Genomic DNA, 19,904 nt, shown 5'->3' with positions numbered 1-19,904 from the left:
TCAGTCTCCACCAAAAGAAATCTCTCTCTACCCCTTTCATGGTGGTAGCAATGCCGCGGTGACCCGTAAAAGGTGGACAGTGGCATTCAGTCATAACCTTTTCCCTCAACGGCTCTGTAACGCACAACATAGTCTTTTTCATCAAGTAGCCTTCTCGAAGGGTGTATCCAGCTACTGTCTCCCCATCCCGTATCCGTGTGAAAATATCTGCAAAACCTGATACCACTGTAACAAACTTGGACACTCCAAGTCAAGAATCAACCGCGACAGCACCAAATAACCACTTCAAAACAATTCACAGATCACAATAGATTTGCACTGGCCCGGCGGAGTTCCGTGCCTAGAGATATTGGCCCCAAAGACTGGCGCCCCTTTCGGTATTTCTTTTTGTATTAATCAATCATCAAAGTACAAGAGAGCGGTTAGGGTTTCACTCTTAGACTGTGCGTCCAGATGCTCTGAGAAGTGAGGCCCTCACCACTAATTTAAAGGTTACAAGGGATGCCCAAAAGCAGAGCCCCAAAAGCTTTTAAAATCAAAAGCATCAGTTCTCTCTCTCTCTTAGAGAGTCTTTTCTTTTTTTTTATAAAAAAAAAAGCAAAAGCAAAATTCGCGTCGCTCATCATTTTTTTTTAAAAAATAATCCGCCTCCGTGATTTCCGGAATTTAGGGTTTTTGGCAAAAATTAGGGTTTGCAGGAATTTTAGGGTTTCTGGCAGAAATTAGGGTTTCTGCTGTCCGCCACGTCATCACTTTGTGACAACACATGCTCAACAGGCACCTTCTCAGCAGAACCCCAGCAGGAACCCCTAGCGTTTTTGGTCCTCATCCTCGCCGCACATCAGCCCAGCGTTTTTCAACTTGGATCATCACCATCTTTTCTGACAACCTGGCGTTTTCAAGTAGCAGCAACATGTCCTCCACAGCTGGCGTTTTTCCCATGATCGCCATCAGTACCAGATAGGGCAACGTTTTCTACTAACGCTAGACAAGCTGCAGTGTTTTTGGTTTTCAGCCCATTCTGCAGCAGAACAGTAGCGTTTTCAGCCTTCGTGGACAGCAGACCATTCAGCCCTAGAAGCATTGCAGATACCCCCATTTTCAGCCATAAAAACGCAGCCAAAACAGTCATTTTCAGCCACCCAAAACAGCCCAAAGATTTGCAGATTTTCAGCAGTTAGAAGACCACAGATTTCAGCCCTAAAGTCGTCGTCGTCGTCATCGGCGGCATAGTCCCAAGTTGCATCAGTCCATTGCATCCGCATTGTACCACTTTGTGCAATCTAAGTAGACCACTCTCGCCGACGAGAGTGGGGCCTTCGGAGGAGGGTTTTACAACGTCTCTGGTATCGTATCTCTCTTCCCTCTCAATCCCTCAGTCTCATTCACTTGCACGCACAGTGTTCACTTTGTTGTGATCATAGCACTCTCTCATTAAGAACGAAAGGCTCTACCTTCCATAAGAACAAAAGGAACCTTGAGCACAATTCGGAGCACTCATGTTGAGCAAAGCGCAAACAATCATTCCACTACACCTAACAGATCATAGCACTTTCCATCAAGACGAAAGGCTCTCCCTTCCATAAGAACTAAAAGAAACCTTGAGCAAATATAGATCACTAATCTTGAGGAAATATAACATTCATTCCGCTGCACCTTACATTGGTACCAGAGCTTTGGAGGTGTTCTGTATCACTCAAGGAAAGAACCACAAGAACCACGAGAATTTTTTTGCTTGTTGCGGTGCCACGAACCCAAGTTGGCTTGGGCGTGTCGATTCCTAATCGTGTTTTGTTGAAGAGTGACAGGAATCCCAAGAAAGAAGGGCTTGTCCAGCCTCCCCTTGTGTCTCTTTTCACTCATTGAGAGCGGACCGTGCACTTAGCGGCCGGCCAATTGACGTGAGGTAGGAAAAAGCAACCTTGGTGTGAGCGCAAGGCCGCCAAGGGGTGCGCCCGCGGAAAAGAGTAGAACACGGGTGAAGAGAAGATCCTTCTCCAACGCGATTTGCAAGCAAACGAAAACCTCAAGAACCTCAAGACCCTCAAGAACCCAAGTTCCTCGTGAACTTAAGAACCAAAGATCATAGTGCATGGTCGTCACCCGAAGCGGAATGGATACTCCGCATTCAGGTTATGAGCATGAGAGAGGCGACGAAGGATTCTCCCCACCAGGAGATTTTTCCAACCCTCCCCCTTCGCCATCTACGCCACAAGTTGGACCCACGTCTATGGAGGCGATGGTCAAGTCGATGTTGGACATGATGGCACAACAACAAGAAACGAATCGAGTTGCATTGGCACAACTCGCAAGCAAAGCAGAACAACAAGAAGCTAGGGACCGTATGCGCGACGAAAGAATTGCAAGACTTGCCGCAGAACAAGCAGCTAAGGACCGTAACAAGTAGCTAAGGACCGTGAGCAAGCAGCCAAGGACCGCGAGCGCGACGAAAGAAACGCCAGACTTGCCGTACAACAAGAAGACAATCGCCTTGCTTTAGAACGCGAACGTGACGCAAGAAAAGAAAGAAAAGAACTAAGAAAGGACGAAGCGGCAGCACGAAGCGCGGCCTTGGAGACCGAGCATGAAGCTCAAAGAGAACTACGAACTCAAGAATTGGTTCGACGGGTACTTGCCTCGAAGACCGAACCACCCAAAGATCCTCGGAGTTCATCAAGTGGCACAAGCCACACGCGGATTCCAACCATCCAGTCACAAAGAAGTTGACCTTCAGTAAGTGTGATGGTAAGATGGATGCTACGGTTATTCATTCTTGGTTGCATCAATTTAATGCTTATTTTGCGACAACTAAGAAGACAGGAAATAGCAAAGTTTTGACGGTAGCTATGTACCTTGCCGGTGATGCCATCAATTGGTACCACGCATGGCAAGAGGCACAGCTAGCCACGCACCTAGAGGAAGCCGACGAACTCACGCCCCTTTCCTTCAATTGGGCTAATTTCCAAGACAAGCTCAAGGCACCGTTCATGCCACCTCAGTACCTCACACGATTGAAGGATGATTGACGCTCTCTCAAGCAAAATGGTATGCCAGTCATGTCTTTTTCTAATCGTGTTTTGCAGCTAGGCACTCAATTACGAAAATCGGATGATGAGCGCAAAGAGGCTTTTCTCTTTGGATTGGACGAGTATATCAAGTACGATGTCGAGGTACTCGATCCAATCGATCTCAACAAGGCGGTAGCGATTGCTCTCGCACAGGAGATGAAGCACAACAAGGGAAAGCCCAAGGAGAACAAGACTTCCACAAGTACCTCGCAGACTTCTCAGAACCCTCAAAACGGTAAGAATGGTAATTCTTCTAGTCCTTCTTCCTCTAATTCCTCGGAAAAGAACTCTAACAATGAAAGGGTAAAGCTAAAGCACATGCAAAACCTAAGCTAACCCCTGATGAAAAAGCTTCACAAGGAATTGTAGGAGGATACATCTGTTAGGTGCAGCGGAATGAATGTTGTATTTTCTCAAGATTAGTGATCTTTATTGCTCAAGGTTCCTTGTCTTTCTGCTTCGTCTTCTGCGTGTCTGCGTTCCATTTCTACTTTGAATTCACGATCCAATTTGGCTTGTCGTTCTTTTCGATCATCGCGCTCGCGTTCGAAAGCAAGGCGATTGGCTTCTTGTTGTGCCAACGCAACTCGATTCGCTTCTAAAGTAAGGCGAGTCGCTTCTTGTTGTTGTAGTGCGTTTCTTTCATTTCGTTCCATCGTAATGCGAGTCGTTTCTTGTTGTGCCAGCATCATCTCCATCATTGACTTGACCATCATCTCCATAGGAGTTAGAACAACTCGTGGTGTAGATGGCGAAGGGGGAGGGTTGGAAAAATCTCCTAGTGGGGAGAATCCTTCGTCGCCTCTCTCGTGCTCATCACCTATATGCGAAGTATCCATTCCGCTTCGGGTGACGACCATGCACTATGATCTTCGGTTCTTACGTTCACGAGGAACTTGGGTTCTTGAGGATCTTGGTTCTTGGGTTCTTGGGTTCTTGAGGATCTTGAGGTTCTTGAGGTGTTCTTTCGCTTGCAAATCGCGTTGGAGAAGGATCTTCTCTTCACCCGAGTTCTACTCCTTTCTGCGGGCACACCCCTTGGCGGCCTTGCGCTCACACCAAAGTTGCTTTTTCCCACCTCACGTCGATTGGCCGGCCGCCGAGTGCACGGTCCGCTCTCAATGAGTGAAAAGAGACACAAGGGGAGGCTGGACAAGCCCTTCTTTCTTGGGATTCCTGTCACTCTTCAACAAAACACGATTAGGAATCGACACGCCCAAGCGAACTTGGGTTCGTGCGATCACAACAAGCAAAAAAAATTCTTGTGGTTCTTGTGGTTCTTTCCTTGAGTGATACAGAACACTGTCGAAGCTCTGATACCAATGTTAGGTGCAGCGGACTGAATGTTGTATTTTCTCAAGATTAGTGATCTTTATTGCTCAAGGTTCCTTTTAGTTCTTTAGGGAAAGAGAGAGCTTTCCGTCTTGTAGAGTGCTGTGGTCGCGAACAAAGTGAGTGGATATTGTGTGTGCAAGTGAATGAGACTGAGAGAAGGAGAGAGAAGAGATACGACACTGAGAGGTTGTAAAACCCTCCTCCGAAGGCCCCACTCTCGTCGGTGAGAGTGGTCTACTTGATTGCACAAATGCGTACAATGCAGATGCAATGGGACTATGCCGATGACGACGACGGTGATGACGACGACTCGATGGCTGAAATCTGAGGTCTTCTAATCGCTGAATTTCGGGACTGTTTCGGTGGCTGAAAATGACTGTTTTGGCTGCGTTTTCTTGGGCTAAAAATGGGGGATCATCTGCAACCAGCTTGGGGGCTGATCTGCTACTGTGCATATGCTGAAAAACTGCGTGTATCTGCTGCGGCTTAAGGCTGAAAACAAAAACGCTAAGGGTTCCTGTTGCTTAGCAAAACATTGGTGCTGATCTGGGACCGCAAATCAAAAACGCTATGATGCTTGCAACAACGCCCATGCTGATGTGGAGAAAAACGCCAGCAAATCTGGGAATTCTGATGGTGATCATGAGCATCTGCTGTCGCTATGATGCTGAGGGTGATGGCGATGGCCTGCTGTGGAAAACGCGAGGGATGGGAACTTGCCCGCGATGATGGAGGTCCAAAAACGCTGGGGGTGCTAATGGGGGGTACTGCTGAGAAGTTGCCTGTTGAGCGGGAAGCTCCTGCTGCCTCTTCTGCAATGGAGTGCTAACTTGGGTTTTCTTATATATTAACTTACCCAATTTGCCCTACTCAATTCCCAACAAAAGTCACTTAAAAAAATAAGTGAAAAATACCAAAAATAGGAAAAATAGACTAAATGCACTGGAAAACTCCCCTTACTGAATCTGATGGATTCTGAAGGGAATAGTGATGATCATGCTGTGTCACGTGACACATCCCAACCCTATGTGTCCGTGGACAAGCTACACCATAGCAGGGTTTCCGTCAAAGTCCAGTCAAGTTAGATTAGGAGTGATCTGGCACTTCTGTGAGTCTATTCGTAGACCGTGCATGCCCAATCACTCAGGATAGATGCATATCCTCTGGTTGCACCTTGCACAAGCATAAACATTTCCATCAGATTCCATCAGAGTCAGTTTGGGGATTTTTCAGATGACTTTATCCCATCTTTCCCTATTTTTGACATTTTTCACTTATTTATTAAGTGACTTTTGTTGGGTAGTCAGTCGGGCAAATTGGGTAAGTTAATTTATAAGCAAACCCAAGTTAGCACTAATTGGCAGATGAGCAGAGAGCACAACAGGCTTTTCCAAAGCAGCAGGTGTTCCTTCCCTCTCAGCAAGAACCTCTCCAACTTCAGTGAGGCCATTCCCCCCCGCATCTTCAGCCTTGGTGTCACCTTCTCCCCTTGCAGAGCCTAGCGCTTCCCTCTTGGAGACATCGCCAGGAACCTCAGCACAGTAAGCGTTTTCTTCCCAAGTTACTAACGCCAGCAGCCACAGCAAATTCAGCGTTTTCAGTCTCAGCCTATCCAGCGTTTTGTTCTTCCCTTGGCAGCAGTAAACCTGCAATTACTAACGCTAGGAAGCAAGGAAGAACTGCAGCAAATCAGCACCATAAACACAAGAGGATCTTGGTTACAGCAGCGTTTTTCATCCCCGATCGCAGCAGAAGATCCGCATGCCATAAGGGTGAATTGGGCCTTGCAAGACAGTCAATATTCAGCAATCAAAGCCCTGCTGTAACAGCATTTTTCAGCCAGCCTTATCCCCCAAAAACGCAGCCAAAAGAGACCCGGAACCTAGTGTTTTGTCCAGCACTCAGATTCAGCCATAAGCCCCCAAGATTCCGTCCATTTTCAGCAAAGAAAACAGTCCCCTTTTCAACCACGAAGCCGTCGACATCGTCACCATCGTCGTCATCGGCATAGTCCAGCAGCATCAGTCCTTTGCATTCGCATTGTACTTTTCGTGCAATCAAGTAGACCACTCTCGCCGACGAGAGTGGGGCCTTCGGAGGAGGGTTTTACAACCCCTCGGTGTCGTATCTCTTCTCTCTCCTTCTCTCAGTCTCATTCATTTGCACGCACTAGATCCACTCACTTTGTTCGTGATCACCACATTCTCTACAAGACGGAAAGCTCTCTCTTTCCCTAAGAACTAAAAGGAACCTTGAGCAGTAAAGATCACAAATCTTGAGAAAAATACAACATTCATTCCGTTGCACCTAACATGCTGTGTGCAACCAGAGGATATGCATCTATACTAAGTGACTGGGCATGCACGGTCTACGAATAGACTCACAAAAGTGCCAGATCACTTCTAAATCTAGACTTGACTGAACTGACTGAACCCTAATCATGCTGTAGCGTGTCCACGGACACAGGGTTGGATGTGACAACATCACGGCTGAAGAACAAGATGCTAAAGAAGGTAGATGTTTTCAATGTCACGTCAAGGGACACATTAAGAAGGCCTGTCCTAAGACAATCCCACCCAAAGAACCAAAGGCACCCACAGCTACCACAAGCACTGTCACAACACAACCTGCATCTTCTCCTGACTCACACACACATTGATGAGTCTCTCTTGAAGTGTTATGGTCATGTCAAGGGGCAGAGTTTAATCATATTGTTTGATCCAGGCAGTATGCATGATGTGATTAGTCCCCTTCTTGTTGAGAGAGCCCGCCTAGAGGTTAGTCAGAAAGCTCCTCTCGAGGTTTCTGGCTTCGCTCCTGGTATGGACTCTCTCATCACGAAGAAGTGCCTTGATGTGATGTTTACCGTTCAACAAGCGTAGGAAATTTCTTGTATCTCCTCTCTCAGGATGTGATATGATTTTGAGCATTCAATGGTTTCGTGAACTCGACGCTCACATTAAATTTGGTACTACCACGATCACTTTACATTCCGACTCTGATTCCCCCCTCATCATTCGTGCTGAGGAGGGCTTGCATTCTTTGCCTCTCATCTCTCATGTGCAGGTAAAGCGTGAATTACGACGAGGAGCACAAGCGGCATTCATCTATGCTGCTCCAGTTTCCCAGAGCATTCAGGCTCCAACTAAGTATTCGGAGTTGTTTACGAAGTTTAAACATCTCTTTTTGCAGGATGATCTTCGACGTCATCTCCACCCCGAGCGGCCGGAGGACCCCGCATCGAGCTTATGGAGGGAGCACAACCTGTCAGTAAGGCTCCCTACCGTTTGAACAAGACACAGGAAGAAGAGTTAGAGCGACAACTCACGGAGTTGGTGACTAGAGTATTCATACGTCCTAGTGTAAGTCCTTTTGCTGCCCCTATTTTGTTCGTTCGTAAGAAGGATGGTTCGTCTCGTTTGTGTGTTGATTACAGAGCATTAAACAAGATGACCGTCAAGAACAAGTTCCCGATGCCTCGCATTGAGTATATTCTTGATAGGCTCAATGGGGCAAAGGTTTTCAGCGAGGTCGATCTCAAAAGTGGATACCATCAGGTACGGGTATTCAAAAGCGACATTTTCAAGACCGCCTTTCGCCCCGAGCGAGGGCAATGGGAGTACATTGTTATGCCTTTTAGATTGACAGGTGCCGTGGATACGTTCAATCGACTCATGGTAGGTCGTTTCGGCGATATGGTCGATGTATGTGTGTTCATCTTTTTAGATGATATTCTCATTTTTTCTGCATCGTGGGAACATGAAAGAGATGTTGAAAGGGTACTAACTCGTTTGGATGAGTGTCAGTTGTACATCGCACCTAAGAAGTCTAAATTTTTTCTGATTGAAGTCACTTATCTGGGTTATATCATTTCTGCAGAAGGCGTCAAGCTAGATCCCGCGAAGGTGGAACAGGTTCGTAATTGGGATTTGCCCAAAACTGCATATGATGTGCGTTCTTTTCTTGGTTTATGTCAAGCATATAGTTCGCACACAAAGAATTTCGCATGCATTGCTGCACCTATGGCTGATGTTTTGAAAGGGGTAAAGACTCGCCGTCAACGCGTAGACTTGCCCGACGCAGCCATTGAGGCTTTCGCAGCTCTCAAGGTTGCGGTGACAGAAGCACCGTGTCTTATCCTTGCCTCTTGGGATGATCCCTTTGAGGTATGGACGGATGCGAGCAATGTCGCCATGGGCGCTGTGCTTCAGCAGCATGGTCGCCAGTAGCTTTCCTTAGCCAGAAGCTCAATAGTGCGGAAAAGAATTATTCAGTTTATGATAAAGAACTTTTGTCTGTCATTCACTCTCTTAACCATTAGAAGCATTTTTTGTATGGTAGAGAGTTTACAGTGCGCACAGATCATCAAGCCCTCAAGTGGCTCCAATCTATACCTAGTGCACATTGGAGTGATCGCCAAGCGCGGTGGTCACAATTTTTTGAGCAATTTGGCGGTTTGATTGAGTATATGCCTGGAAAAGCTAACCCTGTTGTAGATGCGTTGAGTCGCAAAGGACAGATTTTGGCTCTTGAGTCGAGAACCACATTTTCTATACAAGGTGAGTCTTTTGACAGCATGAAGAATCAGTATGCGAATTCGGAGTTTGGTAAGTATTGGTTGCAGGCTCTTGCTTCCAAAGGGCCCAGCAACTATCCCATTCGTGATGGATTGTTATTTTTTCGTCAGCGTTTATGTGTGTTGCCCTCTCTTAGGCCAACCATATTGCATGATACACATGATTCTCTCACGGGTAGGCACACGGAAATGAACACAACATTGGAAAAAATTGAATGATTTTTTTATTGGCCTAAAATACGAAAAGATGTGTTTCGTTATGTCACACAGTGCACTATATGTCAAAAAGTAAAAGCTCCTCGGGTTAAGCAGCAAGGCCTCTTACTTTCGCTGCCTATTCCCGAGGGACCTTTTCAGGATATCTCTATGGATTTTGTGACTAACTTACCACCAAGTTTGCATTCAAGGAACACTCAATGTTTAACAATTGTTGATCGTTTTAGCAAATTTTGCATGTTGATTCCTTGTAAGGCCACAATCACAGCACAAGATGTAGCACGATTGTTCATTAAGCATTGGTACCCCTCTGTGGTTTGCCAAAGTCCATTGTTTCAGATAGGGATGTTAAGTTCACGTCCAACTTTTGGCGCGCACTCTTTGAAAACTTTGGCACAAAGTTGAATTTTTCATCGGCTTTTCATCCACAGTCAGATGGTCAAACAGAAATTTACAATCAATTGGCTTTTGATGTGTTAGAATCTTATGTTCATGATCAACAATCTCAATGGGAGCTCTATCTCCCATTGGTTCAGGCTATTTTAAATGACTCCTTTTCTTCTGCTATTGGTCGAACTCCGTATCAGGCAACTTTTGGCCGTCCGTTCCAATCACTTTTGACTAGATCGGTCAGTCAAATGCCTGATGCCAATGCTGAGAGTCAGTCATTGGATGAGATTTCTGAGAGTGTGAAGCTTCAGCTAAGCAAGGCTCACGAGTCTTATTCTCGGCAGGCTAACACGCATCGTCAGGAGCTCTCGATCAAGGAAGGAGATTGGGTATATCTAAGAATCATGAAACAACGTCTTAAGCAAGTTGGAAAGAAATGTCCTAAGTTGTCTTTTCGTATGTATGGTCCATTTCCAGTCATCAAAAAGATTAATGAGGTTTCAATGAAATTGCAGTTGCCTAACTCATGGTCAATGCACAACGTTTTCCATGTTTCTTGGTTGAAAGTGTTTCAGGGAACACCTCCAAAGGACGTTTCGGAAGAAGAAGAACCGGAGATCAACAATGAAGTTGAAGTCATGGAGCCGGAGCAAGTCTTGTTGCATCGGTTTCCCCATGGTTTGAAGAAGCAAGTACAACAATAATTTTTGAAGTTCAAAGATCGAGAAACCCATGAACGGTGTGGGTAGACGAAGAGTTCTTCAAGGATTATCCAGAGTTGTTGGCAGACTACAAGGAAGCCATGCAGCTCGGTACCAGTACCTCACTTTAAAAAGGAGGGGATGTCACGTGACACATCCAACCCTATGTGTCCGTGGACAAGATACACCATATTAGGGTTCCCGTCAGTCCAGTCAGTCCAGATTAGAAGTGATCTGGCACTTTTGTGAGTCTATTCGTAGACCGTGCATACCCAATCACTTAGTGTAGATGCATATCCTCTGGTTGCACACCGCAAAAGCATAAGCATTTCCATCAGATTCCATCAGAGTCAGTTTGAGGATTTTTCCAGTGACTTTATCCTATTTTCCCTATTTTTGACATTTTTCACTTATTAATTTAAGTGACTTCCCAACAAAAGTAGGTAGGCCAAATTGGGTAAGAAAATATATAAGCAAACCCAAGTTAGCACTCTCGGGCAGATGAGCAAGGAGCACAACAGGTCCCCCAAGCAGCAGGTACTCCCCCTCTCTCAACAAGACCCTCTCCAAGCCTCCCTTGGTAAAACCTCCCCCCTTCAGCCAGCGTTTTTGCTAGCACCACCTCTCACAGCAGATTGGCGTTTTTCCCAAGCAAAGCCTCGCCGACAGAAGCCAACCCCAACCCTTAGCGTTTTGGATCGCCAGCCAAACTGCAGATTTCAGCGTTTTCTCTCAGCGTTTTCAGCATTGAAAACGCGGCCATGACAGCGTTTTACAGCAGGTACAGCAGCAAGTAAATTCAGCCCTAAAAACACAGCCTCATCTGCGTTTTTCAGCCACACAAACAGCCCCAAAGTCCCGCAGTTTTCAGCCCTTCAGTCAACGTCGTCGTCACCGACTTAGTCTCAAGTGCATCAGTCATCGTAGACCAATCTCGCCAACGAGAGTGGGGCCTTCGGAGGAGGGTTTTACAACGTCTCTGGTGTCGTATCTCTCTTCTCTCTTTCTCTCAGTCTCATACACTTGCACGCACAATATCCACTCACTTTCTTCGTGATCATAGCACTCTCCATCAAGACGGAAGGGCTCTCCCTTCCATAAGAACTAAAAGGAACCATGAGCAAATACAGATCACTAATCTTGAGGAAATACAACATTCATTCCGCTGCACCTTACAGAAAGCCTAAGGAGAACAAGACTTCCACAAGTACCTCGCAGACTTCTCAGAACCCTCAGAACGGTAAGAACGGTAACTCTCTAACCAATCGTCCAATAGTCTCTCAAAAAAGAACTCTTCCAATGAACCTAAGGGTAAGGCTAACACAATTGCTAAACCTAAGCTCACTCCAAATGAAAGGTAGCACAAGGAATTTTAGGAGGATACATCACGTCGGAAGAGCAAAGCACTTATTCTAAGGAAGGTCGTTGTTTTCATTGTCACATTAAGGGTCACATAAAATGAACTTGTCCTAAGCTTGACTCTAATGAATCTAAAGAAACCACAGAACCCACTTCCTCTGTCAATGCAATCAATGACAATAAGAGTGTGCCCCAAGTTTCTCCTGACCCTCCCATTGATCAGTCTCTCATTAAATGTTATGGTCATATTACAAGGCAGCGTTTTGTCATATTGTTTGACCCAGGCAGTATGCATGATGTGATCAGTCCCTCTCTTGTTGAGAGAGCCCGCCTAGAGGTTAGTCAGAAATCTCCTCTCGAGGTCTCTGGCTTCGCTCCCGGTATAGACTCTCTCATCACAAAAGAGTGTCTTGATGTGTTGTTTACAGTTCAACAAGCTGCTTGTTGCTAATTGGACTATTTTCTTATTTTTAATGATTAATCTCTTTTTTAGGATATTTTATTGTGTGCACTAAGAACTGTTAAAAGATTGTAGCTACAAGAACTCCCATCAAGAACGGACAACTCTGATGTGTCATTTGATGGGTGACGGTAAACATCGCGAAGGAGTTTCCGTAAGTTCGGTGGAAAGGGCCGGGTTATGAGTGCCCCTAATGCGTCACATGATGGGTGACGGGTGCATCAGTAAGGGGGCATCCCGTAGGCTAAGGAGGAAATCCGAACTTAGTAAGAAAATACGCGTAAGAACGCAAGCACAAGAATAAAGATGGGTTCAATGAAGCTTTTTACGAAAAGCAGGAACAATCGCGTGAAGGCAGACGCTTTCCCGCGAGGAATCTATGTTTGCATTGCATTCGTGCATGTGGTTGCATCCAGGGACGCCTGGGAAGTGTTGTTAAATCCATTGGTTTTAACTTATAAGGTTTTATTGAGTTTTTGGGCAGGTTCAGACCAATTTTAAAATATGCCGGCCGCCCACTTAATAAGTGGACAGCCACTTAGAAGATAAAGCAACAAAACCAGCCAGCGAATTCTCTCTCCCTATTTCGGGTAGAACAGCGCGAATAAATAAAAAAAAACGGCCGCGATCTCTACGCGAGCAGTTATTCGTGCCGTGGCCAGGGAGCTATAAAAGCACCACATGCCCTCACTCACGCAGGTACCAACATCAGCAAGAGAAGACTCTGCCGCAAGAGATCGCGAGACTACGAAGCACGGAAGTCGCTTTTCCCGCGCAAGAGCGACGGGTATCTATTGTGGATTCGCCGTACGAATTGTTGTCGCGTGTTTGTGTGGTTTGTTTTGCAGGAATCTCCCGTCTTACGGGAAGGCCCTTCACGAGAAGTACGGCTTCACGTCTAAGTCCCTAACGAGAAAGTACGGCTTCGCGCCTAAGTCCCTTACGGGAAGGAACGGCCTTGTGCCCAAGCCCTTTACGGGAAAGCACAACCTTCGGGTCTAAGATTACAAAACGGAGCGGTTTCCTTGAGTTCTCGTGCTTGTATACGAATTCTCCCTAAATAAAAGAATACTCTTAACCGGGGGGGACTAGCCCATCTTCTGGTCCCCAATACTGTGTCGATCTTCTCCCTTCTCTCACATTTGCAAAGTATTTTAATTTTCAGATTTTCAAGTGCTCGTGTACGCTCCCGTTTTGTGACAGTGGTATCAGAGCATGGTCTCCTCTCTTTCTCTGTAACGGACGACGACTCTGGGAAGATACGGGAAGAAGCCATGACAAGCCAAGAGAGAAGTAAGCAGGCGGAAACCTAAGTCTTGTAGGAAAAGCTCGCAGAGTTGGAAAAAAAAATTTTCTCTGCAAGAAGTCGACACAAGACTTGGGATTCTCTGAGAAGGCGACAAGAGCATGATGCTCAAGAACCTAGAGAATCCAAGGAGCGGAATGCTCAAGATCCTTCAAAATTCAAAAAATATCCATAAACATCAATCCAAAACCATAGCCATGAAATCCCGTCATTTCGGGAAGGATATGAAGGAGGTCTCTAGACCTAAGAACACTCCGGTCAAGTTTGATACTTGTGACGGAAGAGAAGATGTTCCGAAAGCTACCGCTTTAATTCGACAGTTTGAAGTTGCCTTTGCAAATGGCAATTTCTCAGAAGCGTCGAAGGTGAGGCATGTGACTAAACACCTCAAGGGGGATTGCAAGTACTTGATGGTATACCAAAGCTCTGCAAGTGTTTAAAGGCAAAACTACTCCCCTGTTCATACTCACGAGCACGACACAGACAACATACTTATCATCCGATGACACGACTAACCCGTAGGTGCACGTAGGCAATCTCGTTAGCTTGTCAGGCTGAGACCAATCTACACATACGCACTTTTATGATGCATCAATCACTAACCCTGGTAGAAAGCAACCCACTCTATCCCTAAACGCTCACAACACCGTTTACACGTCCAATGAACTCGGAATCGCATCAAACTTACTAGGCATCATCCTCTCACTAGGACATACTTACCTATAAGTCTAATCTCACCAAATTTGAACCCTAGCTATCTCGAATACTGTCGCGATAGACCAATGGGTCATAATCCAAAAGTGCGCGAAACTTCAGTTAATCAGTATCTATGTGTAGCTAATCTCTTTCTCATTCCATGAAGCACTTGATTATTGAAAACAGACACCGTTTGTACTACTTACAAGCAAAACAAGCTCGAGGAAGAATCGATCGCGATCAACTCGAAACGGCGAATGCGTGGCGTGGGCGCGTACCTCTCGGAGAGACTACCGCGATGGTGTGGTCGCGTCGTGAATCCGGTGAGGGAGAAGCGCGTAGAAAAGAGAATAAGACACACTCACTCTCTCTCTCTCCCTCTCAGACTCGTACGACACAGAATTAATGTTCAAAAAATGTTGTCCAAAAAATGGTTCGAAGGTGACTTTTATACTTTAGTCACCTTAGCTCAAAAATGTACATGGGGTTCTCTTGCTCATGATTACAAAGTGGGAATAAATCTGAGTCCTGACTAACTGATTAATATTTACATAATCCAGACGAATGGATCAAAATGATAAGACGTCTTTGACATAAAAAATGGAATTTGATATACTTTACAAGATGGGCTCATTACAACAGTTGGACCAATGGGGCTCCAGCACTCCCCCCCTCCTAATTCATGTCTACCACGACATGATCGTCTTTGTCTTCATTGTCGTTGTCGCCTTTCTTGGGTGATTTGATGTAGAAACGCATCATAGCGCATAGACTCACTTGCCATTGATGGGCCAAAAATTTTTAACTTGTACATAAAAGCCCGTGTAAAATGCTTCTTCAAAGGTTTGGAGATGGTAGCTTGGCAGAAACATCACCCGTTTGAAATAGGCATACAATACTAGCTCTATCGGTGGCCCACTTAGATCATATGACAACTCTGAGATGCTTCTTTCAGTATTCATATACTCTGATGTCCAGCTTTCTGAGAAGACTGTGAGACAGGCCAAAAATGTTCGAGCTATCTTACATAGCATCTTGCAGGATAGGTCAGGAGAGCCTCCAAATTCTGCTATGGCGCCCTGCAGGGTTTTCACCATGTAAGAACCGGATATTCTCTCTCCCTCTGCTGGCCCTAGCATTACTGGATAATTCAACCATGTCGGATTTCTGCTCTGTAGTGCTTTATGTTGGCTGTATGTGTATGTTCGGAGAGTGGGGCAAAACGTTCTGTCATTCCTCAGCTAAGGCGGTGCGTTGACTAAGTGGATCAGGTTATTAGGGTGATCCAATAGCCATTGACGCCTCCACTTTGGCTGGCTGTCCACTATTCTGTTTTGTTGTTCCCTATCCTGTACTTCTCCTTCAAACACTGGCACTTGTTCTTCTTTTTCGAGCTGTCGTTGATGTGTTAGAGTTTCGTACTTCAGCAGAGCATAGGGTAACATAGGTGCATTCCATTCCTTTCGTAGCTCTGCTGCTGTTTTGCCCGATCTGGAAAGCCCTTGTAGCAACTCCTTTTCAAGTTGCATAGCCTTGTACCATATCATTTCTGTTTGTTTTTCCATCTGCTCGGCCAGCCTCTGCTCTTCCAATTTCGTGACTGAATCTTCTTCTGTCTCTTGGTCTTTGGAGCCGGTTTGATCCGTCTGCGTATCTGGTGCCTCCTGTTCATCTGAATCATCCTCGTACTCATCTTGACCCCCATATACTTCGGCGAGTCCAACCAAATTCGTTGTTGCTGGCTCCATGTGCACTCGTACCTGCTCTTGGTGCTGCCCTGCACTTTGTAGACTTGCGATTTGTGCGGCCATTGTTCTACTATTGATTTGTAGAGCTTGAAATTCCATTTCTTTTTTAGCGGCAGATTCCTCTAACTGTTTTAACTTAATGTGCAAGTTTTCATTTTCTTCTCTGATTGATTTGGAAACAATGCTTTCCATTTCACTGTCAGGAGCTGGTCCTTGTTGTTGTTCACTTTGCAAGTCTGAAATTTGTCTTTGTAGTTGATCTTCTGCTCTAAGCGCACTTTCAGCAATCATTAAACGCTGTTTTCTTTCCAACTCTAGCTTGTGTCCTCCAATGGTGTTAATAGATGCCGGTACTTTCCTTTGTGATCTGTCTTCGCTATTTTCCCTTAATACCAGCCAGTCGTTCTGATGAGGGGCAGGTGGCAACTGATCTGCCGCGCCTATGGCATGGTATATTACTCTGGTTAGGACTTCTCCTCCTGCAATGCAATTGGGTCTGTCCTGCCTTAGCTTTGTCATTTCTTCAAACATATATGACGCGTGATCTATATAGAACTCACGGGTCATTCCCATAGCCCATGTCAGTGTGGTTGAGATGCTCCCGTGCGGTGTAGTGTATCTTGGTGGCCTTTTGCTGTAGCTCAACAAACACTGACTGTAGATCTGTGTCAGTTCTCTTACTTCCGGGTTTGCTATGAGTTCGAAAGAAGGTAGTTTGGACTTTTGCAAGTAAACTGTGAGGTTTTTCCTTCTTTCTCTCATGTTTGCTCCTTGATCTGACAATTTCAATGCCTCTTTGATGATCTCTTTGGTGATCTGGATCTCCATCACTTCATTATCCATGCCTGCCACTCTGCAAGTTCCATCTTCTTGGATAGTCTCTATTAGATGTTGTACCCTCTTGAAATCTATCCCTACTGGTGGTAGTGATACGAAGTTCCACAAGCCGACTTTTTTGAGCCATTACCTTTGCGGTGATCTTTTCAAGTAATTCTCTGCCTCCTTGGGAATCATCATTGTATCCACTAAGTTTCTTTTGTCATCCACATATGTACCTTGATATATCTGAAAGGCCGCTGCATGTTGCACATCTGCAGGTATCCAGGTGGTTGCTGGCTTTAAAGAATTGGGTAGAAGTGCATAGGGTACTGCCCCTTCCGTTGCCAGGTTCTTGCCTTTTCTTTTTCCCGGAGAAGCCTCCATTGATCCTGTCATCACAATTATCAGTTCATGCACAAACATAGTACTACTCTCCTAAATTGATTACCACTTAATCATGCATCTAGATGAGCCTTCTTAATCCCAAGATTAGTTAAGATAAAATGTTAGCAGATAGACAAGCTCTTCCATTGTGCGACTTTGGCGGCTTCAAATTGATGTTGTTGGTGAAGGAGAACAAGTCCAAATGCCTTGAAATTTTGTGTGGTGTATGCTCTCATGGCATGTAAGGTCACTCCATAAGCCAAAGCTCAAAATCTGTCCATTTGCTACTTTTTCTCAGTCTATCGCGATAGACTAACATTTTTTTGATCTGGGTCCTTTTTTGCAGTTGTGACTCCACCAATTGGTTTCCCATACCTTGCACATGATCTGACCCCATTTCTACCTCAAATGAATGTCAAGTGACCCCTTTTTGGATCAACTCCTATTTTTCCAGATTCCCTTCAAGGAGATGTTGGTCTATCTCCTTCATTTTGTGTTGTTTTGGGCTCAAACTTAGTGGGTGGTCATCTTGCATCATGTTGAAGACAACTGCTAATTCAAATTTTTGATAAGATGGCCCAGTATCCCTCTGCTTGGTCTATCGCGATAGATTGGGACTTAGTGCCAGTTTGTCATTTTTTGGCTTTGTGACCATTTGTCTACCTTCTCCCAGTTGATGCAAGGTTTCTTGACCCCTCACATGTAAATTTTACCTGTCTGTCCTTGAGATGTCCTGTTCTGAATTTGAGTTGTCTGCATGTCTTTCTCAGCTTGCCATATGAGTCCATCTTGGCACCAAATTTGGTGTACTGCCTTCATTTGCTTCCCCAAGTCTAGCTTGTAAAAATTTGAAAAGTCTTTCCCCCCAATAATTGTTGTAGCAAGTCTATCGCGATAGACCTAGTTTTTGGCCAAAAAAGATTTTTCTTGCACTTTGACTTGATATTGGTTCCTTACCTTGTCTTCATCAGTGGTAATTCCATTAGCCGACACTATGTGGCCTAAGATTTTACCTTGTCGTACCATGAATACGCATTTTTCTAGGTTGAGGCAAATCCTATACGTTCTGCATTTTTCGAATACCTTTCTCAGATGATCTATATGGTCTTCTTTCAATAGAGAATAGACACACAAGTCGTCCATGTAAATATCCAAGAATTTTCGCAAGTATTATTTAAAAGCGTGTGTCATTAATCTCTGAAATGTGGCTGGAGCATTGGTCAAGCCAAATGGCATTACCCTAAACGCATATATGCCCCATTCTGTTGCAATGCTGTTTTGTATTGATCTTCTAGTTTGACCCCCAATTGGTTATAACCAGAGAATCCGTCCATAAAGCTATAGGCTTGCTTGCCTGCCACTCGTTCCAGGACGTGTTCAGTGATAGGAAGAGGGTAGTTGTCGTTTATCTTCTTGAGATTCACACACACTCGTAATTTCTAATTTTTCTTGGGTACCACCACTATCGGGGACACCCAGTCCGTGTGTTCTATCTCATAAATAAATTCAGCCTCCATAAGTTTGTCTATCTCCTCTTTTATCCTTTTGGCGAATGTCTCATTATACGTGTAGGGACGTTGTTTGCTTGGCTTTGCATCAGACTTCAGAGGGATTGAATATTCACAAATGTTAGGATCTGTAACCGGCCTGTTCAATCCAAAAAGGGCGGTAGACTTTACTTCAAACCTTGATTTAGCTTTCACCCATTATTAGTCGTCTATTTTACCTGTACTTTCAAGACACAACAAAGGGGAGAGGGATACAGGCTGCTAGATTGCACCTGTATGAGCAGACCGACACCAGATTGGCCCCTAACTTAGGCGCCCCTTTCGGTATTTCTTTATTGTTCAAAAGAGGGAATAAACGCTGTGGTTCCCTATAAGCTGCCCCGCACAAACTCGGCTGAATTTCCACTGTTCAGCCCGATTTCGGCAGCATAACTATACTAGAACCCTTCACAGTCAGTATTCCCACGCATTGGCCGACTTTCCCGACGCATACGGGCACTTTGCAAAACCTGGCGAGAATCTGCAGCGCGCTGAATTCTCTGTTTTCAGCCCTGAAAATGCGCTAGATCACCTGTACAGCGGTCCCCTTGCGTCCCCGAACCTCCTAGGGGTATTAGGGTCCGTTTAGGGCCAAAACCCTAAACCTGCAAAAATACACAGCAGGCTGTAATTCCCTGTTTTGGGCTCCGTTTCGCGTGCCGGTCGCATCCGTAGCAAGTCCTCGAGCTCCCGCACCTGTAGGGCTACTTGCCCTTTGAATCGGACGAGATTTCTGGCGTGAAACCTCTCCGAATTCACCTGTACCTGCGGGGGGATTAGCCGGTAGCTAATCCAGTACCTGTGCAAGAGGCTCTTGCCTCGGCAATCGCGCATGAACCCACACAACTGTACATTGGTCAAATGAAGAGCCCACTAGAGGGGCATAACATACTGCCAAAGGGGAGAGAGAGGGCAGTGCGTAGCGTGCAGGGCATCACTCCTGGCACCGCACTGTGCATGAGAAGGAAAGCAAGCACTCCATAGCTCTTAACCTGTGACCAAAACTGAAAATGAGCCTCTCCCAGCTTAAAATTCAGTGCCACTTCTTGTTGCATGAGGCAAGTGCACCAGAATGTGCCACTTGGCACATTTACAAGCATTTTCCCGTTTCGGGGTTGCCGCCTAAAAATCTCCCAACCGGTTGCCCAGTTGACTTCACGGCAGAGTAAGAAAATGTTCCCCTTGTCATTCCGGAGGTAATGACGTCAACACATTTTCAGGTCCCAAAATAGCAGTTCCCTAAATTTTAGGAGATGCTGCCATTGTATCTTTCTAGGTCATCCGACTCTCTTTGTACAC

General features: G+C 45.4%; 1 protein-coding gene across 4 annotated transcripts in view; it reads right to left on the bottom strand.

The window, feature by feature from the left end:
- LOC147462434 (uncharacterized) overlaps positions 1 to 19,904 on the bottom strand; it is a 106,246-nt gene that overhangs the window by 28,247 nt on the left and 58,095 nt on the right. Inside the window, exon 5 of one of the 4 annotated variants that reach the window (XM_086484002.1) lies at positions 16,959 to 17,063. The exons of the other annotated variants lie outside the window; for them this stretch is intronic. Coding sequence (XP_086340128.1) covers positions 16,974 to 17,063 — 90 coding nt within the window. The 3' untranslated portion in view covers positions 16,959 to 16,973. Of the gene's footprint in view, positions 1 to 16,958; positions 17,064 to 19,904 lie in introns of those variants that run through there. 4 annotated transcript variants of the gene reach the window in all.

This window comes from Adiantum capillus-veneris, chromosome 2 (genome assembly GCF_014529385.1).
Source record: "Adiantum capillus-veneris isolate H3 chromosome 2, ASM1452938v2, whole genome shotgun sequence".
NCBI classification, from domain to species: domain Eukaryota; kingdom Viridiplantae; phylum Streptophyta; class Polypodiopsida; order Polypodiales; family Pteridaceae; genus Adiantum; species Adiantum capillus-veneris.
This window is presented reverse-complemented; position numbering and strand designations above follow the sequence as displayed.